Source organism: Epinephelus lanceolatus, chromosome 8, assembly GCF_041903045.1.
Source record: "Epinephelus lanceolatus isolate andai-2023 chromosome 8, ASM4190304v1, whole genome shotgun sequence".
In the NCBI taxonomy this organism is placed as follows: Eukaryota; Metazoa; Chordata; class Actinopteri; order Perciformes; family Serranidae; genus Epinephelus; species Epinephelus lanceolatus.
The window spans coordinates 7,159,023-7,184,074 of NC_135741.1; the positions used below are offsets into that span (position 1 = coordinate 7,159,023).

General features: G+C 40.7%; 2 protein-coding genes across 2 annotated transcripts; both read right to left on the reverse strand.

The window, feature by feature from the left end:
- Positions 1 to 506: 506 nt before the first annotated feature.
- On the reverse strand, positions 507 to 1,348 carry g0s2 (G0/G1 switch 2). The gene is made up of 2 exons (XM_033629864.2): positions 1,293 to 1,348; positions 507 to 1,192 (listed from the first exon to the last, which is right to left on the reverse strand). The coding sequence occupies exons 1-2, from the start codon at positions 1,322 to 1,324 to the stop codon at positions 820 to 822; spliced, it is 405 nt and encodes a 134-aa protein (XP_033485755.1). The 5' UTR covers positions 1,325 to 1,348; the 3' UTR covers positions 507 to 819.
- A 5,007-nt stretch (positions 1,349 to 6,355) lies between these two features.
- Positions 6,356 to 23,550, reverse strand: camk1gb (calcium/calmodulin-dependent protein kinase IGb). Its single transcript, XM_033628158.2, has 13 exons — positions 23,290 to 23,550; positions 20,872 to 20,983; positions 15,164 to 15,289; positions 14,912 to 14,986; positions 14,652 to 14,790; positions 12,793 to 12,916; positions 12,508 to 12,583; positions 12,088 to 12,200; positions 11,871 to 11,949; positions 11,351 to 11,438; positions 9,492 to 9,841; positions 9,301 to 9,398; positions 6,356 to 7,376 (listed from the first exon to the last, which is right to left on the reverse strand). Exons 1-12 carry the CDS (start codon positions 23,411 to 23,413, stop codon positions 9,341 to 9,343), a joined length of 1,464 nt encoding a protein of 487 aa, XP_033484049.1. The 5' UTR covers positions 23,414 to 23,550; the 3' UTR covers positions 6,356 to 7,376; positions 9,301 to 9,340.
- Between the last annotated feature and the right edge of the window lie 1,502 nt (positions 23,551 to 25,052).

The window sequence follows — 25,052 nt, forward strand, 5'->3', positions numbered from 1 at the left end:
AGCAGTAAAATGCAACATACACATTAAGGCAACAGTGATATGATTCCAAACACTGTCAGGGAACATTTTACAGCACATATTTACCTTGTTTTATATAAGGTTCTGAATGTAGGACTTTTACTTGTAATGGAGTATTATCTCGGTGGGGTATAGCTACTTTCACTTGGTAAATGATTTGAAGACGTGTTCCCAACACTTCTTGTGGGATATGCTGGTGTTACAGCATGAAATAAGAGGAAAAAAATGGTTAATGCACAGGTCTGAATGTGCGAGTGTCTTTCCCTCTCAAAATGTGGCAACATTAGTAACATAAATTTGTCATACAGAAGGTAATATTGGATATATATTCCATGGTCTAATGTGGTTTAGTTAAACAGCCCCTAACTTAGTCTGACCTTACTTTACGAATGTCTATCATGTCATTGTTAATAAATCTATTTGAGGAATGTCTCTTGCAACATGTAGACAAAGCTATATTACTCTTAAATAAGACTTGATTCAGTTGCTCGCTGTAAAATCACTTTATTCCAGTGCAAAATGAATTCAATCACACACATTCAGCTTTTTCTCCAACACATTCATCAAGTCACATCATCCACGAGTATCTGCTGCCCAGCAGCCAGACATTACTGTACTCTACAGTTTTCAGTGTATCTTCTCATTTTTTGTCAGTCGACGGGGGCAAATTGCATCTTTAACCAAATCTGGAATAACAGAACGAGTACAAAGTGACCAGTTCAACACGGTGATTTAATTTACCACCCCCACCATCAACATTTCAAGTGTCATGTCCATTTACACCGGGAGGGGACGGTTTCTTTAAGAAGCGTGTAAACGGGTTGAGCTTCTCTGCACAGCAGTCACCAGATGTTTGGCCTTGGCCTCGATCGCTACCATCTCCAGCACGTTCACAACGTCAGGGCAAATAACAGTGGTGTGTGACTTTAACTCCTGCTTCTCCTCCTTCTTCTTCTTCTCCATAATCAGCTCTGCTGGTGCATCCTCCACAGACTCCTGCTCCACAAATGGCATGAGAACAGTTTCCACCATTGCACCAACGACTCCGAGCATCGCCAGAGTGGAGCCGAGCATGTACATCTTCAGCATGCCCCGGGTGGGCCTCTGGTGCAGCATCTCCTTAGCGAATGGGATGATCTCGCCAATGGTTTCCATGGTGTGTTGCTTGATTAGTCTGTTGAAGGAAAAGGAGAGATCATACACAGATGTGTTGTCAGAGAAGAGTGTCCAAGAACTCTGTTGACTTAGTGTAGACATAAAATGCTGATACTCACTTTGTTGCACACCCCAAACTCGAGTCAGGCATTCGCAGGCAGAGACGAGGGAGATCCTGCAATTTAAACTCAAGTGGAGTCAGGTCAACTCCCACAGTGGTGACAGAATGCATATTCATGAGGCTGCTGCGATTGCGAGAGATAAGTGCTTGTTTGGGTAAAGGGCATGAGTTTAACGACAAGAAGTGAAACCAGTGTTCCCTTTAGGTGAAACTGTGTCTGTGACATCACATGAGGTCTGTACGTGGTGTGCAGCAGATAAAGCGTCTGTATCTGTCTCCTATCTCAGAGAGATCTCTAACCATGCAGCGATCCTGATACAGAACGAGGATACACATTCAAATACTTCACGTTACCGAACATCGAACAACATGAGGGGCTGATCTGTGCTGCGTGGCTTGTAACCATAAACATTGATCCTCATCAGGAGAGCTTGAATAGCGTCCAATCACAGTGTGTAAAACTGTGTTAAGCCAGTCCTATTTATTGGCTTAAAGGCATTATATGGTTGCATATACAATAGTCCTTATTGAACACTGAGAGATAAGGTTAAAAAGTAAAACAGTTCAATACAACCCCCCCAATCCAATCATGCTGTCCTGACCTGCTCTGGCTCATGTTCGCTGGCTGACCATGGAGCTGACAATGAAGCAGTGAGAGATTGCAGAGGTGAACGTGTGAGTGTGTCTTGGTCTGAGACTCTCTGCCCTTTGACCTCGTCCCCTCGCTTCAGGAGAAGAAGGAGTGAAGTCAGGCCAGTGAGTTGGGAAATATGTCTGATCTTTGTCACAGAGAGACAAGTGTCATCAGCTCTCAGAGAAAATGACAACGGGCCAACGTCATGAGATGTGTGCGTGGTTAGATGGGGTGAGATGGGGAAGGTGCCCCCTAAGAACAAAGTCAGTTTTGTAGCGTCATCTCCAGGCTAATTGTTTTTATTTCAGGATGTCTTGTGCCAGCGGGAACTGCCCATTGGTTCAACATCCCATTGGTTCGACATCCCATTGTTCCGACCATATTAAACTCATTGTTCCGAAGTCCGTTCCGAAATCATCATGATGCCCTGTGGTTAAGGTCTGGTTAGGTTTAGGCACAAAAACCACTTGGTTAGGGTCAGGAAAAGATCATGGTGTGGGTTAAAATGAAAAAGAAAGTGACAAACACATAAGCTGTGAACCTGCTCTGCCTCAAGCCGGTCGCGGCGCACCATACGCCCGCCGCGAGCCGTTCAGCACCGCGGACAGTCGGACTAATGGGATGTCGAACCAATGGGCTGTCGAACCAATGACATGGACCCGTGCCAGCAAGCTAGCTAAAAATGTTGGCTAATACTAGATAGCTAGCAATGCTAATGGTTGTTAGCTAGCTATCTAATAACACTAGTTAGCTGTTGAAACTACAACACTATACTTTTGCCATATCTAGATGTACTATATAAAGGCAAAAATAACTATATATATGCTACTAAAGAATCTAACTATATAATATTTTGAGGCAGGATGTCACTGGGGTTTTGCCCTCTTCTGCCTCAAGGGTCCAATGTTACATTTTTACTTCAAGAAGAAAAATCTTGTTGTAGTTGTTGTTGTTGTTGAATTAAAGATTTATTACTGTCATTTAGACTTAAAACCATTTTAATTAATGGAAGTATGTCTAAAAAGTCTTCCTTTTGCATGATAAGCAAATGTACACAGTATGATAACCGTACATTTTCATACCACGGTGTACCTCGAAATCGGTATACCACTGCAACCCTACACGGGGCACTTTTTTTTTTTAAATGGCAAGACAATACAAAACACAAACAAAATGACAAGAACAGTGAGTTTCAATGTGAATGCAGGCCAGACCAACTCCAGGTAGCCAAAATGACCTGGCCCAGAATCGGCCTGAACTTGGAATGCCGGATTAAATTAGCTGGGCCAGGTCTGGCTGCCCAACTCGGCTGAGACTTGGCATGAATGACGCCCCAGAACCGTGCCAAATCCGCTGGCCTGATTCCAGCTGCCGACACTGCCATCACAGGGACAGACCCAATTGATTGACGCCCTAGAATTGGGGCAAATCAGTTGGCTCGATTCCGGCTGCTGACACTGCCATCACTGGGCTGTTATTAGAAATGACCTGGCCCAGCGTTGGCCCAAACTCGCCATGCAGGATGAAATTAGCCGGGCTGCATCAAGTTGCTTGATTTGCGCGAGACCCGGTATGAATGACGCCCTGGAATCGGACTGAATCAGCTGGCCCGATTCCACCTGCCGACACTGCCTTCACAGGGAAAGAATAAATTGTCACAGGGTGCTGAATCCTATCCCAGCTGACACTGGGTGAGAGGTGGGGTTCACCCTGGACAGGTCACCAGACTATCACAGGGCTGACACATAGAGACAGACAACCATTCACACTCACATTCACACCTACGGACAATTTAGAGTCACTAATTAACCTGCATGTCTTTGGACTGTGGGAGGAAGCCGGAGTGAACGGAGAAAACCCATGCTGACACGGGGAGAACATGCAAACTCCACACTGAAGGGCCCCGGCTGACCAGTCATGCTCACATTCACACCTACAGGCAATTTAGAATCACCTGTTAACCTGCATGTCTTTGGACTGTGGGAGGAAGCTTGAGTACCTGGAGTAAACCCACACTGACAGTGCATGAACGTGAACATCATGGCAACATTTTCTTAGTCCATCCTTCAGCAACAAATTCTATTGCGAAATACCCATAATTGCAAAATACACACACACACACACACACACACACAAAAGATGACACAGCTGCAGTAAGGACACTGTTTCAAAACACACAAAAGAAAAACTAAAAAATATTCTCCTAACAGCTTCTGGTGTGAAACTCTTCTGGTTTATTGATCAACATTTGAACTTTTGCTCAGCAGTGATGACATTTGGTTAAATTTTGAAGAACCTTTTCCCCCGTTAGTCAACAAACAATGCTGGTAATATCACTATAATTGCTCTGTCAATAAAGTTTCTCTTTGAGCAACTCAGTTTGGACTCTGGGCATTTAAGTTTGCCACTGCTGGGAAAAGGTTGAGACTGTTTGGAGACCTTTGCCCCATATTTCTGCCTTCTCCTGCTTGAATGGACAGTCTGTCCTTACACTTGACCAAGTCAACCGTGTTGTGGTTGCGTGTGTGTATGTGTGTGGGGGGGCTTATGATGCGTGTAGATGTGAAAACTCTTTCAACAGGAGCTCAGGGGAGAAAAGGGTAAGTATACACTGGGTTTTTATGTAACACTCAAGGAAAAGGAGTGTAAAAATCGAAAAGGATGACACACAATAATATTCTGTAATTGCTGAACTGCTTGTAAAAGAGGTATCTTTATTTTTTAATATATTATTTAAAATTAGGCTCTTTATTGTAAGACTGTTGATTCAAGGCCAGGGTGTACTAAAGTAAAATGCAGGACAGGGTAATCTGAACATGACCCGGAATAATCTGGCTGCATTTCTGCCGCATTAATTTTGAACTTGGTTGCGAGGACATGTTCAACTGTTATTGTACTGTAATTTAGAGTACCTAGTAATCCTGGGCCAGGACCTGGCTGGACGGATGTGTCATCTAATCTACAGTCCTTTAATTGGTTTGGAGGTTAGTTTAATTAGGAATACCAGGTCAGGTCACAGAATTAGGCGAAATGAGTTATTTTTCTTGTTTAGTTTGTTTACATTTCTCTGTTAAATTAGCCGAGAAGTACTTAAGATATAGTCAGAGAAAACAGAAAGAAATAGAGATTTAGAAAACACAATAAAAGGTGAGTGAAGTAAAGTAGATGGATTATTAGTAATTCAGAGTTGCATGACTCAACATAAACAGTTTCACAGGCCTAAGGGACTGTTCGGCGGGAGGGAGGCGGGAGGGAGTGGTGCAGAAAGGAGGAGGCATGTCCAATCATTTTTTAAGCACTGGTAGGGATACTTATGTTTATTATTTTGGCTAAGGGGGGGAGGCATACAACCTTAAAAGGTTGTATTTTGTATTTATTTTAATGCCAATTTTTAAAGGAAAACATGCCGTTCAAACCCACAGGCTGGTTAGAAATAGCTTAAATTGCATCATTTATTATAACCAGAAACTGTAAAAACAGATATTATTGTTGGATTTGGACACATCATGTACAACAAATGCTTCTGTCAGAAAAATACAAAACCAAAATCTGAGCTTAAAATAGTGAAACTTAATCAAATTCACTTCATTAAACTGTTTGAACAAACTAACCAACGTGCACGGCAAGAGTTCAAAATGGAGGCTTTTTTCAACTCCAGAATTTCTTCTTCAACTTTTAACTTTCACACGTTAAAGGGTAAGTTTTAAAAATCTGAAAGTTTTAAAAATCATGCATTTTTCCACCAGTCACTTAGGGAGGCTCACGGAAAAATATTCGTGGCTTCAGGGACAAAAACCTCTCCTCTAATAAGTAAAGAACAGTCCCTAACAGGACATTGTTTATCATAATAGGTGCCTTTTTTAATTCAATTTAATTTTATTTAATTCTATTTAATTTAACATTTCTGTTGGTAATTTTAATCTATACTGTAGGTATATATTTCCATTTCATACACTTTCAATCTACTTCTCCTGTGGAGAATGGACAATGAGGTTTTAATTATTCGGTACATTTTTTTTGCCCCAAGATAAAAAATATTCCAGAAATATGAAACATGTATAATAATTACATCCAGTTCTGTGGTCTTGAGATTGCATTGCAAGGAAGTCTTCAAAAATTATTAAATCATTTTTAAATAGTTTTAGTCCTGGTCTTATTTTGGGGTTGAATGGAGTGTATGTTGATAATTTTCACTTTATCTTTTTAAGTATTTGCATGAGATGATACACATATGCACATTTGTATACACTTAATTTCAAGTTTCATTCTCAATACACTCTGTGAGCTCAGATTCCCATTCATTTTTAATTTGTAAATTCTGTGCCATAGTTGTAATGACACAATTGATACAATTCAGTTCTATATTTTTATACTTTTAAGAGGAAACTGAGAAAATCAAGACAAATAAAATGGCAGTGAAACTACTGTTGATTCTGTACAGGCTTTATTTATGAGCATACAGTGTTTCCATCATAACACATGGACTAGATCATTATCTGTCGAATGCATTGACACAAAGCCACATACAGCTGGAGAGACAAACAACAGACTGTGCAGAATGAACCACTCAGAATAAGTGGAGAAACATCTATTACAGTAAATATACATGACAGTTTATATTCTAACAGGTTGATGGCATGTGAGAGCTATGAGTTGGCAAGTTATGGATATACTTGTGGCATTTACACTGCTGATGATTTGTCAGTTTGAACATGTTTTATGTTTTTATGTCTGTATGGCTCTTTTTTATTTTTATATATATATTTTTTACAAAAAAGGAAGAAAATACTTTAGAAAAATAAGTCAGAACAACAAACATTAACACAAAAAGGTCATAAAAATAAGAGACAACTTCAACCAGAATAGATTATACCAGTATGGAATAATTAAAGCAGCAACATGCAGTGTTTCCATATTTTCTATTGCACTTATTAGGAGCTTTGCTAAGGAATATTTTACACATGAACTTTAATAATTTGGTTTTTGCAGTGTGTACATTCCTAAACCATGTGTAACCACAGTGCTAATAAAGCTGGGCACTAAGTGCACCGATAAATTAAACTCCACCTGACCAAGGAACCAGGAAGTGTGACACAAAGCCTTCATGACATCAGAGGTCAGAAGCTGCTTCACCATGAATGAGCCAGACATTCACCAGCAGGTGAGCCCATCCCTTTAATACTGTCTGAACTGCCCTGTTTCACTGCCCTGTGCATCGGAGTTAAAGTGAGTGTTGTGCGTCTGAATGTCTGAGTGTGTGTTTGTGTGCGTCTGTGTAGTTGTCAGGAACTTCATAGGCACTCTTTCCAAAAATAAATGAATGTCCGACTGACTGCGCGGACCCTGCAGACCGTTCGGGTCCATCAGGAGATCAACCACCTCTAGCTCACAGTATCGGACCTGCTGACACAAAACAGCTGCATGCTGAGTCAGCTCAGCAACACTGACCTGCAGAGGGCAGAAACACACTCAGGGTGAGACACACACATTCATCTGTAATGAGCTGAAATAACACAAACATGCACGCTCACTGTCAGAAATATACTATTCAAACAGCAGTGGCGTGCACAGACTTTTTGAAGGGCAGGGGCGAAAAAAAAAAAAAAAGGGCACATACAGCGCGTTCTCGCCACTGAAGAGGGCACTAAGTTCCGCGTGTTTTCGAGGGCACTTTAGACATGTTTATATGTTATACAAATGGCACATTATATAGCCTTAAAACAGACTAACTAGACGGACTACTCAAGTTAGTTTGTAGTTAGGATCAGCATCCACGAGAACTGTGTAGATTCAATGTTGGACTGTGAAGAACACACAGAGACATGGATGTATGAAAGAAATAAATCCCGGGGGGGTCTGGGGTCCTCCCCCAGAACATTTTCAATTAAGTAGATGCCATTTCCTGTATTCTAGTGCATTTTTACACCATATTAGCACCAGATAATCCAAACTGGTTCTGTGAGACATAGTTCTGGCTCAGTACAGATCAAAAAAGGGCCCAACATAAAAGTCATTGCAACGGTAATGTTTTTACCAGCCAAGAGGGCAGTTTATCATGTTTTAACCAGCCAAGAAGGCAGTTTATCATGTTTTAACCAGCCAAGAAGGCAGTTTAGTGTGTTTTTTTTCCACCCAAGAAGGCAGTTTAGTGTGTTTTGCCAACCAGGAGGGCACTTTAGCATGTGTTTTTACCACCCAAGAGGGCAGTTTATCATGTTTTAACCAGCCAAGAGGGCAGTTTAGTGTGTTTTTTGGCTCCAAAGAGGGCACTTTAGCGCGCTTTTTGGCTCCCAGGAGGGCACTTTGGCTGCCAAGAGGGCACTTTAGCAAGCGTTTTGGCTCCCAAGAGGGCACTTTAGCAAGCGTTTTGGCTCCCAAGAGGGCACTTTAGCACGCATTTTTCAACAATTGGGCCACGAGGGAAAGGGCTGTCTATTTGGGAAGTTCTGAGCATATGAGTGGATAAATGAGATTTGCATTATACTGCACAAACTGTATGAGAGTTTGTAAACAGATGTTTTGATATAGATGTTTTGATGAGACAGGCCTCTACTCTGACAATGTTCAAATCTAGGCTCAAAACAGCTCTATTTCACTGTGCATGTGACTGAAAGGATCTTATCTGCACTCTTCTCTTTTAAAGTTTTTAAAGTTTTATAATGATTATTTATGTTTTTATTTTGTATTGTGATTTTAATGCATTTTCTTGTTCTGTAAAGCACTTTGAATTATTTTGTGTACGAATTGTGCTCTACAAATAAACTTGCCTTGCCTTGCCTTGCCTAGTTTTGCTGTTGTTAAACTTGGACCCCCATGACTTAAATTCATCAAGAATTTTCTCTGTTTTTGGATTCTTCGTTCACTGGAAGGATGCAAGAAAAACAAATATTTCCCCACAAATTCAGCTTGATACAGGCTGAGTAATTGATACATAAAACGTAATTTTGGGGGTGAAGTATTCCTTTAAAACATTTAAAACAAAGATATTTATAAATAGACATTATTTTATAACTTCTATGAAGACATATATCTTATATAATTACCACTGTCTTTTCATTTATTACCTATTTATACAACAGTCTTGACCTATGGGTGCCCACAGGAGGAGTTAAAGTTGACTTATACATTAATAAACATTGATACCTGCTTAAAGATGCATTACAGTGTGTTATAAACCACTTATTAAATGGTTTAATAGTGATTATAAATGCTAAATAGGGGTACTTAAAGTGTTGCCATTTATTCACATCAAATCTTTAATTGTGGATTTTCTTTTTTTTTTTTATGACACTTTAAAGGTGTAATTCAAACTCACTTATTACTTGTACTAGTATGTATTTGTATGATATGTAGATGCATTTCTTGAACCTACCAGTTAAAATGTTTATTTCCATGTAAACTTCATGCAGCCTTCACATGACTGAGCAAACCCCCGTCTGTACACTCTTGACGTTATGGTTTTTACCGTACCTGAAAACAGAAGAGAAAAGTTTCATCATACATCCGTCCTGCTGCGATGTCACAAATTCAAAATTCACAACTGTAGATGAAGCGGTTACAAACCCATTGAGGTTGGCGGGCTCTGAGTGGTAGACGTTCTTGCCCTGCTCGGCCATATAGGGCGCGTGATGTGGTCCGGCCTGACTGTGAGCGGCTTTCAGTGTGTGACAGTGGCTCTTGGTTTCGATGGGGCTCGTGGGCAGGGACATGTGTATCGTCCCGTTTACTTTCCCATTGACCTCCACCACCTTGGGGTCGATTCTGTCTGGATCAAGTCGTTTGTGATTTCTCTTTGGGGAGGACACGTCGATCACCTTGATGTCTGGGATGCTGGCCTGCCTCAGGACCTGCTCTGAGTGGGCCAGCTGCAGCTTCTTCATGTGGTTGATGGCTACTGCAGCGTTATAGGCTTGCTGTGGAGGGAACACAGAAGAGAGGTTAAAAAGAAAACTGAGAGCCACATAGACGACACAAAGCTTCACTTTAAAGCTGGGGTAAGCAGTTTTCTGGGACGGGAAAAGGGGCAGAATTTGAAAACTTTCTCCTGCAGCTCCTGCCAGACGAGTACAGGCACATGCACTCGCTTCATACAGTAACCCAGTGTTTCCCATACATTCATTTATTTAATCGTATTTCACTGTAAGGCTCTCTTCCTGTTTATCAGACCACAAATGACACCGTCCATCCATCTCCCTCCTGCGACTGCAGACTGCTTACCAGGGGGAAGACAGACAGCAACTCTGGGGATGGACCTTTGGTCAGCAGCTGTAGCAAATTGAATTTAGCAATGGACAATCAACAGAGTCCACCGATGCTGGCTGAGTTCAGGTTGCTGCGGCTCCATCTCTAGAGTTGCTGCCCGGTGTTGCCCCAGCAATGTGGTCTGTAGCAGCAGGGATCGAGACAGGACATGCCATGCTGAGAGTCGAGGCTCTGGCTAACATTAGCTAAATAAATGTGAACTTGAAGTGGCAGCCGTGAACCTTTAGCTCTCCATGAGCAGGCTAACGCTAAACTATTAGCAACATTTTCTCTCCATCTCTGAAACACTTTGCCGATATAGAGTGGTGCAGGAATGAGTCCTAAATTCTGGAATATAGTTAGCATTTTTGCACTCCTGGGTTCCTCACCTCAGAGTCAATGGGTTTTTACTTAGATGCTTGAAATATGGTCTGTAGTTAAGCTTAAGCTTGACTTGCATATTTTGTGTTATACCATAAAATATGCCAGTAAATACCCCCTTGTATCATAAACGTTTGTTTGCCAAATAGCTTATTTTCTGCAATAATCCAAAATCCAATGGAGAAATCAAATTAGCTTTTTGAAGAAGGAACCAGGGTGATGCTAACTTCCAGGTCGGCCTACAAAAAAACGCCATCCCTGCAGCACTCTATTGAAACGTGTTTTATTTCATTTATTGTCAGACTCTCAACTGCATTCGTAGAAGAGCCAATAGTAAAGCTCTCTCTGTGAAAAAATGACCTGTGATTGGCCAAAGTCTCCCGTCACAGCCTAGAGTTTTAAAGGCCTGAAACAGAGCCAAGAGGAGGCGCAGAAGTCTTGTGTCTTCTCAGTCCACTTGAGTTACAACATGCTCAAAGTTTATTGTGGGATATTTGCCCAATGACGCCAAAGAAATAAAACCACCTACCCCAGCTTTAACTGCAGAGACTGTGATTCTGCAACAAATCTGAGCGTTTAAACAACAGACTTATGCTTCAGACGTATTTATACTGTTGAATAATCAGGTGTATTTTGGTTCCCCCGACATCAGCCATCAGTGGCCTTGATTACAGCACAATATCTTATTAAACTCTCCTTAATCAGGAAGGATTAAGGTAGGCACCCGATTAATCTGCTATAAACTGCGGGCCCTCAATGGGCTTACTGCATCAAAGCCAAGGGATCACTTAAGGGCTGACCTTCCACTTGGACTTGGCAAAGTTCTTCTGGATCTGAACACTGACGGAATAGTAGATGTCCTGGCTCCTGGCTGTCTTCCCGATAATCCTGGAAAAACACAGAGGATGGAATGGAACGCTTAAATATATTTCAAGGTAGACGTTAATCCTGAACCCATCTGCGTGGATACACAACCTCCTGTACGTCATACTGCGTGCTTACGTTGGTAGTGTCACTAAAATAAATCCAAGGGTTACGATTCATTTATGTCACTGCTATTTAGAATTGGAGCTGCACAGTAAAAAACACTTCTAACTTATAATGACGTCTCTTTTAAATAGAACTTTCAAGACATGAAAATAATCTTGAATTGTGACATGTCATTTTATTGTGAAAAGAGACGCCTAACTGTTCAGGAAAAGCAACTATATTGTAGATTATTATTTATGCCCATTTTTAAATTACGTTAAGGGTAAAAAGATGAGACAATTGAACACTTAATAAGTCCAAAATCCTCTCAGATTGATGACTGAAACTCACCAGGGATGTCTGAGTGCGAGGTCAGTGGAGTAGCGCATGCTGGGATTCTTCTGCATCATATTACGGATGAAATCTTTAGCTGCAGATCAAAAGGTGACACACACACACACACACACACACACACACACACACACACACACACAAACATTAGGACTGGGGCTGTATGGAGAGATAAAGCAGCAGGCCATATATTATATCTAATGCTCAGTATACTTACCAGATTCAGAAATGTCATCCCAGAAGGGCGAGTCAAACTCATACTGCGCCTTCATGATCTTAGAGAACAGCCTGGACTCGCTTTCTTCATAAAAAGGAGGATATCCACACAGTCTGAAACACAAGCATTATCATTGTCAGAAAAACAATATGCATGTTTGTGTACTAATGTGGGCAGGTGAACAACATGTATATGCTCACTAGGTGGTGCCATAGCTCAATCACTGCAGCTTTCCTCTGTATGTAGGTAACTGTGTCATGCGTAACACTTGCATGAGTAACAGAGGCTTTTAATCTGAAAATCCTGGCCCTTAAGAAAGGAAAACCTGGAGCCAATTTACTATCTTAGGAGTCTAATTTTCGCTTTCCTCTCTTTAAGTCTACTGATGCGTGCACACATTCACCATGACTTTATACTTACAAGATGTAGGTGATAACTCCGATAGACCAGCAGTCCACTGCCTTGCTGTAGGGCTTCTGTGCCAAAACTTCAGGAGCTGAAATTCAGAAAAAAAATGTCAGAAGCACATCCAGTGTTTGCTCTAATGAGGCCTGCATGCAGGCATACACTGGTATAAATATTACATGGTGTCTGTGCTGTCTTAGTGTTACACCCCCCCTGTGTCTTACATTTCTCTGACCTATTTAAGCCCCTCCACTCAGCGTGTGTCCATACATCATTCATTAGACAGACATGTCTCCTTACCTACGTATCCGGGGGTGCCACAGGCTGTCGACATGATGTCGTTCTCTATCATCTTGGAGAGCCCGAAATCACTGATCATGATCTTGGAGTCCTCGTCCTGGCTGTAGTACAGGATGTTCTCTGGCTGCACAGGGACAGAACAAAACAGGAGAGCTGTTCACACACTGATGAAGAACTTCTCCAAGTGTTACCTCACCTGTGGTGGAACAAACACTTCCTGTAGAAGTACCACAGCTGTAAATGAATCTGTAGGACTAAATGTAAAAGACTTCCCCATGAAATTCGCTATTTCATGGTCTTGCTGAGAGTTAGGCGAGATAAATCATTCTCATGTCCGTACAGTAAATATGAAGCTACAGACAAGTAAATAATCTGGTACATAACTCATTCTGTTTTTTTAACAGATTAAACAAACAAGATTAAACGGAGCTTTAGAGGTACTGGTAGGCAATTTGTTTTACTTTCGGACAGAGCCAGTAGCTGTTGCCCTGCTTTCAGGCCTTATGCTAAGCTAAGCTAACATCTGCTAGCTGCAGCATATTGACTGCACAGATTTGACAGCATTATTGCTTTTCTTATCTCATTCTCAGTTTGTCAGAAAATTAGTGTTTTTAATAAAATATCTATAACTATTTCTTAAAACACTAGAAGAAGAACCGTCATATCTGAAGTATTTAAATATGATTTCATCAAGTGTTTTGACTGGCCCTGCACTACTGGAAAGGATAATCAGATATAGATGATTGGATGGTCAAGCTCCTTCATAAATCAGATTAGATAAATTAAAACGTTTTTCTGTATTTAGTATATTAATCTAACAAAGCAGCAACTTAAAGGAAAACTTCATACCCCAAATGATCATTTGTATATCAATTATTCACCCTGTGTTATGTTGAATTTGTGAAGGACACGTCCTCTTTTTCCACATGCCTCTGGTGAACGAAGAATCCAAAAACGGAATTTTTTTCCGATGAATTGAAGTCATGGGGGTCCGTATTTTAACAACAGCAAAACTATATCGAAACATCCGTTTACAAACTCTCACACAACTCGTGCAGTATAATCCAAGTCTCACTCATCCAGCCATGTTCTCAGTACTTCACACACCCAAGGAACTGAACATAAGTTGAAACGTATCTATGCCAGAGCCAGACTCCATTGATAAAAACAGTAATTTTACTAAGCTGAACACAGGAGCTGCTGGTCTACCGTCACTTCGATCAGTTAGTTGGTGTGTATTAATGTGTGACTTTTGTATTTTAAAGTGTTAGTTTGGATTCACTAGAGTTACACAATAACACAAACAAACTATAAATCGAGGAAATGGAAGAGCAGCAGCTCCTGTGTTCAGTGAGGTAAAATTACTGTTTGGTCAATGGAGTCTGGCTTTGAAGAGAGCATAAATTAAGTTTAAATTTAAGTTCAGTTCCTCGTCGGAAAGGGTTTTTCTGTTTGGGCAGTACTGAGCATACAACTGGATAAATGAGACTTGGATTAGACTGCAGGAGTTTATAGCTCAGCTGTTGTTACAGCATCAAGACTTTCCTCCGTTTTTGGATTCTCTGTTCACCACAGCGGCATGTGAGAAAAAAGAAGTTTCCTTCATGAATTCCCCGTAACATACGTTGAGTAATTGATATACAAACCAACTTTTGGTAGGGAGTATTCCTTAAGGTGTACAATGTCAGATAAATGCAAAATAATCAAATGCAATGCAAATATTTTAACATTTTTTATAGGATCCTTTAATATGACTTGTACTTGAGTAAAACCTTTTTAACATTCAACCTTTGTACTTTAAGACACTTGAACTTCAGCTGATTTAAATGTATGGCTGTGTTATGTTATCTGATTCATACCTTGAGGTCACGATGCACTATGCCGTTATCGTGCAGATAGCTAACGGCCTGCAGCACCTGCTGGATCACGTTGCTGGCATCCTTCTCTGAGTACACCCCCCGGTCCAGTATACGGTCAAAGAGCTCACCGCCTGAAACACTGGTGAGAAGACACCACTAATGTCAAAATGTGATCTTAAATCCATCGTTAATCAATTTAATCAGTTAACCTGCTCATTTAAATGATTACTATTATTACTATTAAGACTGAAAAAACTCACAGCTGCATGACTAGATAGTAATGCGTCCGGCTTTCATAGAAGTCCTCCATCCCCACCACATTGTCATGTTGGATTCTGTTCAGGAAAACAACACGATGCCACTGTCGTCATTATCTCACATCAGAATTCACATATGTGCAACATGAACATTCAAAAGGAAAGCTGATCAATGTGATTCCTCCCCGCGCAGTTACTACTGAGAGAATACGAAATGAAAAGTTGAAGGCTCATAAAGATTCACATGTTAATTACCTTCTCAGCACAGCGATCTCGTTCTCCAGATTGAGGTCTCTCTTCTGTTTCTTCTTCACACACTTCATGGCAAACATTTTGCCCGTCTTCTTCTCCTTCACCATGTACACCTCTGAGAACGCCCCCCTGTTCATGAACACACAAACATATTGACAGTGAGTTATTGATGATGCAGTCGCTGATTGCTTTGAAACATCACAGACAGAGAAGTCTCCCACAATAGAAGGAAATGAGTTCACTTCTTATTAGAACAGGAGAACAGTTAATAAAATATGAAGAGCAGAGTGTCAGCCTCTCAATGGGTCTACTTTAGAGATAATTCATTTGCAGGGCTTCAAATACATGGAAGTCATTATGTTTTTAGAGTGTGGTAGTCTTATGTATCTGTATGGGTAAATGTTAAAAGGACAGTTCACCCCCAAACAAAAATACATATTTTTCCTTTTAACTTTAGTGTCATTTATCAGTCTAGATTGTTCTGATGTGAGTCGTTGAGTGTTGGAGATATCAGCTGTAGAGATGTCTGCCTTCTCTCCAGTATAATAGAGCTGGATGGCACTCAGCTTGTGGTGCTCAAAGCGCCAAAAAATACATTTGAAAAACTCACCAGCAATGTCTCTTTCCAGAAATCATGACACGGTTACTCAAGACAATCCACAGACCTTGTTGTGAGCAGTTTCATGCAGGAACTATTTTCATTTCAGACTAACAACACCCACCAACCATATCACCACGCAGAAGGAAGCGTGCATCTACTGCTAGCTCACCTAGCACTTCTGAGCCTAGCTAAACTTACAGCTCAGCCGAGGAGCTATAGGTATAGATTTAGAACATGTGTGATAAGCACCCCCTGAATAAAAACATTAAGTGGTATAGGACTTCTATTTTGACAAATTCAGAGACATTTACACGGTAAATTGACGCAGAAACACACCAGAATGTGGCAAATTATGTGTTTGATGCTCCAAATTTTCTGGTGGAGGACCCCGAAACCCCCTGTTTCATATATGCCACCCCCAATGTTGAAACTAAACCTACACCCTTGTGAGGAGAATGCCATTGATGTTTAGATCTCATGAGCACGAGCCTCTCGTCCATGAGTAGATGCACACTTCCTTCTGCACGGTGATACTGTTATCGGGTATAGTGTGAAACTGCTCAAAACAAGGTCGTGGATTATCTTGAGTAACGAGGTCATGATTTCTGGAAACAAACGTTGATGTTGAATTTTTCAAATGTATTTTTTGCCACTTTGAGCACCACAAGCTGAGTGACATTTAGTTCCATTATATTGGAGAGAAGGCAGACATCTCTACAGCTGATATCTCCAACACTCAGCAACTCACAGCAAAACAATCTAGTCTGATAAACAGCACTACAGGTAAGAGGAAAAATATGTATTTTTGATTTTGGGGTGGACTGTCCCTTTAAACTAATACTTTGACATTTTAGGAAATAGACTTTTTTCTTCTTTCTGACAGTCACATGAAAAGATTGATACCACTTTCACATCTATCTGTTCAATATGAAGAGACCGTTAGCTTAGCTTAGCATAAAGACTGGAAACAGGGGCAAACAGCTAGCCTTGATCCATACAAACGAAACAAATGCGTAAGAAGAGAATAGTGCAGAACTATTTCACCATTAAAACCAGAAATTATGAGCTTTAGAGGTGCTGGTAGATGGATTTTGTTGCTGTCAGACAGAACCAAGCAACATCAAATTCACTCTTAAATTTAAATTATCTTAAATGACTTCCTGTTTTGTGAGTGATTACTATGGATGCTACAGTTGCATCATCTTATTTCTCTTTGCCTACTAGCGTCAGCGCATTGCAGTTAAAATAAACACACAGCAGAAATAGCAATATCAGGGGGTTCAATTAAGGTCTACGGAAGATCTCTGTGGCTTAACAATTCACATGTCACAGGCTTATTATTCTGCTCTGTGCTCTGTCCATGCTATCTTCAGCGTTGTCTGGGAATAGTTGTTCTACCAGGTGGATTAGGCGCTTTATCCCTGACGTAATGGAAACTGTGGCGGGCTGAGAGCTCCGGGCGCAAAGGTCAGAAACTGAGCATGTGCAGCAGGGATCCTTGGGAATAACAGTGCAGGTCAGGTCACAGACAGACAGATGTCAAGGGCAGTGGGCAGACAGGTCTCACCGCAGCCCTGCCCTCACTCTGTGAGGCGATGACACTGACCCTGAGGGATGATGAAATGGACTCTAATGAGGATCGACACACGGCTGCTGCAGGATTAATTCCACAGCACAGGGTGGATCTTTCAGTTTTAAATCACAGTTTGGATGTTTTCTAATAAGTGTGTTGTGTCGGATATTGACGGTTTCAATACTCATTTTCCACAGTGCTGATACACCTTATAATTAATGTTTACTGCAGTCATTCTGCTGTTTTCTGCTGCTAACCAAGAAAAGGAAACTTGTCATCATCATGTCATAGCCTTGTTGTATTCACCTTTTAATAAAACATGTAAACTGTTTGCCCTCAATGTCAATTTTTCCCCCGTGGTTTTGAAAACGGTATATCGATATTTTTCAAAGTATTGTACTGAAGTTTAAATTTCCAGTAACGTGACAACACTGACTCACACACACGGCCTACGACAGCTCGAGGAGGCAGACAGGAACGAGCTGCTCCCACAGCATCATCACAGCATCATCACAGCACTTCACATCCTGTTGCTCAACTGATTTCTCCTTGGTTACAACAGCTCATTTTCTTCCCCAGATCTCATTGAAGCTTATTACAACTCTCAAGAGAAATCATCAATCAAGCATTGAACAAGCTCCGGACAGTGAGTGGCTTTTTTTTTTTTTTTTTTCCTTTACAGAAATCACTGGTAGACTAACTTGAGTGTGTAAATTTATGAGCTTAAATTCAAAAGCGCTGACTGGATTAAAATCGCTCTGTTTTTGAGAGTTAAATTCACCCCTGAAGAGGCTGCGACCTGATTACAGTGGAACCATTAGGATGTTGTTTACACTACGTGTGATGAGGCCCAATGGGGAAAGGCTGTGTTTGGTGTTGTGCGTAATCGTCTGTCCCTTCTGGATTCTCTTCCTTTTGTTGTGTTGGAAGACAAAAAACAGATACCTGAGAATAGGCAAAGCAGCTCGGAGACTTCACTCTGTTGACACCTTCAACGGAAATGACAGTCCTTCAGTGGCTCAGATAATAACAGTAATACATCCGTGTGTTTGTGTCTCTCTTTTGGTTCCTTGTCTTTGGTTTAATTGCAAACAGTAAAGCATCATCTTCTCATCAGATTTATTGTTTAGATGAGGTGATACAGTTGCAGAATTGTTTGGGGAAATAAAGTTAATTCCTGCAATCCACCACCAATCACATCTTGCACTGTGCTCAGGACAGTCCCGCCTCCTTCACAGTCCAATCACTGCTGTGTGATGTGTTCGGCTAAAACCTCTCAGCAGCCTCCTCGGCCCTCATTGACCCGTTCTGTTTTCCAGAAACACGTTGACGTCACTCTGGCACCGCTAGCTCCATCGCACCTTTATTTACCATTAGCCTCTGATCTGCTGTTTCTCCAGCCACTCGCTAAATACACTGCAGAGTGCTGGAGGACCTGCTGATGACCAGCGCTGACCTCACAGGAATTAGGTCAGCACAGGAGACAATTAGCTGAGTGTGGGCACACTGTAAAGGAATATGCTGCACAATGTTAACTTCATGTTTAAAATGACTGCAGGTGAACTTGAAATCAACTGGTATTTCATTAGTTTTCTTGCTTTTGAGGTGAGATTGATTCGTTTATGTGCATGGTTTGAGACTGCAAAGAAGTTGTCTTACACTGCTTTGGTCTCTATCAGGTATAACTTTTTAAAATATGTGTGTTACGATTTATTTACATTATTATTTTTATGTCTTAATGACGTCACGCAGTTTGTAAAAATTATTAAATTTAAAGTAAAATCCTTCTGCTTCCCTTCCTCACATTTTGTTATCTGTCAAAAATACTGAATGTTGATATATCATGACACCCTGGCACTGACATACCTACTAAAAAATGATTAATGTGGTCTGTGGATAATGCTTAAAATAAAGAAGTTTTTCAGCATAAAAATAAAAAATTAGGTTTGTTTCATAAACATGTTCAGGCAGTTGACAACTTATTTTAAGATGCTGGTAAAAATCCAAAACATTTTTGACATTTTTTGAGCATGACGGAATAAAAATAAATAAGTTAGAGTGTCTTAAATAAAACAGTTTGACCACTAAATATCAACACAGCTTTTGGATACGTTGGCTCAACCTAAGTTTTCAAAGCAAATCATGTTGGGTGTATTTAACTAAGTGAGTTTGTCAGATTATAAAAGGATTAACTCAGTAATGCCAGACTAACAGAGTTGGAGCTACTTAAAAGAATGCATGCAAATTGTTTCCTTCCTTTCCTTTTTTCTTTTTAAAGTTGAACCTGTTAATTTTTTTAGACTTAAGTTAGGTGGCCCGGCAAAAAAGGTGTTGGCCTTCTGCTGCAAACCACCACCTGTGCTCACAGTCTCACAGTGGAATAATACTGACGTTGAGCTAATTAATAAGGAGCCAAACATTCATGGTGCCAATGGAAAGACTGTCTTCCTGAGCAGAGACATTAAGTCATGTTGAATTACAACAAATTACCTGTGAGTAAAGATAATTAACCTACACTGACCGAAGACTGAATGTTAGTGTTTGCTTTGTTTTGTGGTTATTTTACGCTCATTATCTTGGTAAAGAGACGATGACTCAGAATCAGATGGAAATGTGAAAGTCTTTATCTCACATCTAGAACCATGACTGTAACTCTGACAGAATCCAAAGACCCTAACTCTTTTTTTCTTTGGGGTTTTATTCCTTTTCTTGTGTTAATAAAAATCTGTTGATGGGAGGGTGGGGGGATAAAGATATGATAGATGACAGCATGGAAATGGAATATATGATTGATCCATAGTTAAAATGTAATGTATACTGCGTGAGTATGTAAAAAAAATTGATCACAAAAAAGTTTCCTTGCTCTTAGTACTGAATCTAACAATTGATTTCAATACTGAATAATCAAGTATTTGTTTTTCTTTAATTTATGATTATTAATTTGTCTCTAAATTGTCAGAAATTGTCAAAAAATTTCTCTACCAACCAAAAAATTAAGCAACTAAATGTTGCAGCTCTGCTTGTTCTACAACCACACATTTATAATATTCTATTTTTCTTTTTTTGCAGTGTCACCATTCAATGAGACTTTGGAGAAAATGATTCAAAGTAAAAACAATATTAGTTATATGTGCTTTTTTGTGAGTGAACTGCTGAGCTGGTTCACAGCCAGGCAGCATCAGGACAGCCAGACTGACTAACAGCCAAAGCGTCTTGCTGTCTAGAACCTCAGTAAAGTAGGCCCCCTCATGTCAATCCAATCAAACCAGTAATCAGTTCTCCAACTCAAACAGTATGTAGAGGGTCTGTTATCATGCCATGTGCAAGTCAGGACACAAGTTTCACTGTATTCGCCCTTAGTGTCATTAAAACAAAACATCCGGCACTGCAAAATATTCCCAGAAGTACGAAGAAACACAGGAGGAAATTCTGCTGATATACAAAAACTGAACAGGAAATTAGTCGGCTGAATAAATATTAAGATTTCTGAGTTAAATAAATAATTTGCATGCACATAACTGGGTAAAATGTACTTACGTTCCAAGCTCCTCTATGAAGTCAAATATCTCCTGGATGTTTTCAGTGTCCTTCTTCCACGCGTGGTCGGGCTCTTGACGACCCATGTCTGCAGATGCTTCAACAGGGATTTCTTTCAAAATGGAAAAGGAACAGAAGACATGTCAACACTGGAGTCCCACACAGGCCCAGTTCCCTTATGATGAGTAACTGCAGCAATAATCCTGGCTCAGAGTCTCATGATGATAATCATAGACAGAAAGTCCTTCAGGATTATCTCCGAGTCATGAGAAAGCAGGCGTGAAGGTTGGTGTGTCTGCTGCGCTGCTCAGACTGTCTACAGCAGGACAAGCAGATGAGACGGACAGGCGTCTTTGTCTGGCTGACGAAAAGGTTAGAGCAACTAATCTGTGCTGGAAGTAGCACAGGGGAAGGTGTGAGGTAGTGCCAGGCCTGGCCCATAATGCATCAGGGTTAGGTGACACTGCAGTGTATGAATGAGATTGTGAATGAGGTGTCAGACATGGAGGAAAGAAAAGAAGAGTGTGTTATATATTCTTTTCTGCATTGTCAGAAAATGTGCCTTAAAATAAAAAATAATTTTAAAAAATGTTGCAGAATTATTTTAAAAAGCTTTCTGCACAACTCTGATCATCACACAATGACTTTCAGCTCTTATGCTGAACAACAAAAATTGCTTTTTAAGCTTTTTTAAAATGACAAAGTCATGAAGAATGACCGATCCAATAAAACAGAGGATACTGAGAAGGATTAGGAGCACTTTAAATGAACAGGTTACCCACTTTGGTTTCCTGCCCTCTTTTATCTTATATAAGGGATTAGCGACTCTTGATCTGGAGACCTGACCTTGTCGCAGGTAGCCTAAAAATACCAGAGAATAGCCTCGAACAAGTCACTTTAAATGTAGAATTAAGGTCTAAACTGCTATAGAAAAGCCAGTTGAACATATATAAGAATCTATGAGCAACAGATGGGAAAAAACATCTATTATTTAAGCTCTTGAATCACTCCCACTTTTATTTTTCCTCCATGTCCTCATGCATATCCATGTGAACTCAAATGCTGCATTTAAGACATTCCATTTATTGTATTAACCACCTGAGACCCCAGCTTTTGTTTGGCGTGCACTTTCAATTTCTCCAAACAATTTGGGATTAGTAGGACTTAAGTATAAAAAACTGATCACTGTCTTTGAACAGTACGCACAATGTCCTCATATGAGTGCAGTGGGGTTTATTTTTAATTGTCACAAGTACGTAATGAATCTACAAATTCAATTTATTCCAACGCTTGAACGTTTTGTGCAACGATAAATCTGAAAACAATGCAACATGTTGTAACTCTGCATGTTATAGGTCACTGTTCAAGTCTGAAACTACTCAGAATGGTTCATTTCAAATACCTGAACATGGCTGTGCAAAGCAAAATTGCAAATAATGCAACATTTCTAAAAGTCTTTGTTCATTTTGTAGAAATTGTTCAGATGTGTATGCAATATTAAACTACAGATGCTATTAAGCACAAATAAACAGGTTCCAACCATAAAATGTGATCAGGTTTTGTATCTTGTCCACTTTAAGTGCAGCAAACCCAACATGTAGTGTGTTAATATCTCATGAGGTCTCAGGGGGTTAATGCATTGTCTGTTCACACACACACTGATGAGCTGTGAGGGTCTGGGGTTTCCCCGCATTCAACAAAAGCTCCTGCGCCTTTAATTTCCCCTGTTGTTCCCTCCGGTTTCCCCCGCAGTAATTATTCCTCTCACCGCGGTGTTTTGTTATTTAGCAATGCATGGAGGCGACTCAGTGGAACATCAGCTGCGTGCACAGACAGAAAAGCCCTGGATGCTGGGGAATGTGTCCAAAAGCAGCAGCAGTGATGCACATATCAAGGCGGCTGCAGATGTGTTTTTTTTTTTTAATTGTGCAAAAATATATTCTACAGATGAGTCACACTGTTTTCCTGTCGAGCTGCTGCAATTTACCAATAAATGAAATGATAATAACACAGGACGCAAAGAGACGAGCTGCTCTGATAGTGACTGACACTGGCTGTTTCTCTCTCTATACGCCACCAGCAAAACACCAAGTTGGCTGCGGCATCCGCGGAAAGATCGCTCTGCGGCAAAGAGAGACCCAGTGATCAGGATTCAGATCCAGCCTGGACCACTCAGCTCACATCTCTCTCACAGCTGAGAGATGCTGCTGTGAAAAACAAGTTCAGGCTGATACATGAGTCATGATGCTGCGTGTTAAAGCACAACAACAAAACTACCCCAAATTACGCGCAGACTATAAATGAAGCAACACTGGCTCTCTGTCTGAGTCTGTGCTGACTAACTGTATCTCTATGAATTAAACAGTAGTTTGAGTTATCCTGACTCACTTCATGAAGAGGAGACTGATGGAGACTTACCTAGAGACTCTGCGCTGTCGGTGCTCTGCTCTGACTCTCCTGCCAAATGCTCGCCGAGGTCTGGACAGCTTACTTTGTCTGGGACATTACAAATACCTGTTGTCAAGTCAGAGATTACATCCATGGAGAGAGCGGAGGGGAGGGGCTGCTCACAGTGTCACAGGTGCTCATTGAGACTTAAGGCTCACAGTTCAGCTCAGGCTGCTGCTGCTGCTGCTGCTGCAAACAGGTTTACACAGAAAACGGCGCGTCTTGCGCAGAAATGCTTTTTCCAAAACTGCACGATTCATTCATAACAACAGCATGTGCACGCGCATGCGCAGGTGCACGCATACGAACATCAGTTTTCTCAGCACTGATGGAAGTGATGATCTGCTCTGACACCAGGGAGTGTTGCCAACTCATTTTAAGGGGAAGTTGTTAAAAGTTGTTAAATGACGTGATATTGCGTGATGACGTTGTTTAAACTGGCCGGCCATCTTGGCAAAAAGTATGACTTGAAATTTGTTAGTTTAGATTAGTTACCAGCCGCTTTGTGAGACTGTGTGAGTCTTCATGGCAAAATGTGGTCCTGCGGAACTGCAGGCCTCCAGGAGCAGCTCAGCCTTGCTTCCAATTTTTTCCCAGTAGCCTCTTGTGGTATTGTGGCGACAAAATCTCCCGCCCAAAAAGCACGTTCTCCATAGACTTCCAATATAACGAATGACGTCTGTAGTAGGGCCCTTAGAGCCATTAGCCATTAGAGAATAATCGGCAATCGGCCAACTCAGAAGAACTCTGGTACTGTGAACATACATGTGAATGTCGTAATTCCTGTAGACTTTGCATGATTATTTTATTTACTAGGTTTACTGCCATTTTGCACATCATATTTTTGATTTGTGTTTAAATTGTTCATATGCTGCTTGTTCCACACAATTTCTGATAATAAAAGTATTGGAAAATAGTACAATGTTCTTCCTTCAATTTATATCTTTGTAACGAGTGTTTGAACTATATTTAAGCCATCAAAAGCAGGTATTTCGGGGTTGTTAAATTGAAAAACGTAAAAATTTAATCGGCCGATATATCAATTATCGGATTTTTTTATTCCATAATATCGGAATCGACATCGGCCCCAAAAAATCCATATCGGTCGGGCCCTAGTCTGTGGCCTAAACTGCTCACAGGACATCTCAAACTGCAAACAAGGTCAATCATGAATCCATCTATTATAAATTTTTATTTCCATAAAACTTGCAATTTAAAAATCTGTGATGTTATCAAAACATAAAGTCTATGAGCCGGAAATAGGAGAAGCTATACATATTCAGTGGGCCGCAGATGCCGGAATTGACCTTTCGCTAAGCCCCGCCTCTTTGTGATGGTCTGACAAGCTGTCGCAGTAAGCATGGAGCCCACACTGTAACTAACTGCACTCCCTGAAGAAATATTATCATATTTTTGGACAAATGAAAGAGTGATTCCAGAGAGAAGCAGACAGAGGGGTCTACAGTCTGTGTTTGAAGGATATATCCAGGATGTCAAACTGACTCAGCAGCAACAACAGGTTAAAAAGACAAAGATAGTTAGAAGCTAAAGCCGAACTATAGACTACAGATCAGTGTAAAATGGGGGGCCATATCCTAACTCGGCCTCCATTTTGATCTCAGCTACACATCTGTTGAGTTTTCGTGACTACATGATGCACAGTTGCGACGCTTGACCAAGTCTGTCCACAGACAGTCAGACATTCCAACACATTCTCACTCCGACCAAGTGAC

Bases quoted from the DNA above. Each gene is read 5' to 3' on its own strand.
- g0s2 (XM_033629864.2), bottom strand. From the start codon at position 1,324: ATGCCTGACTCGAGTTTGGGGTGTGCAACAAA. The intron at 1,193-1,292 runs GTGAGTATCAGC...TTCCTTCAACAG, and splicing joins AGTTTGGGGTGTGCAACAAA to ACTAATCAAGCAACACACCA.
- camk1gb (XM_033628158.2), bottom strand. From the start codon at position 23,413: ATGGATGTAATCTCTGACTTGACAACAGGTATTTGTAATGTCCCAGAC. The intron at 11,439-11,870 runs GTGAGTTTCAGT...GTGTTTTTCCAG, and splicing joins CTCGCACTCAGACATCCCTG to GATTATCGGGAAGACAGCCA. The intron at 9,842-11,350 runs GTCAGCCCTTAA...TTCCCTCCACAG, and splicing joins TTGCCAAGTCCAAGTGGAAG to CAAGCCTATAACGCTGCAGT.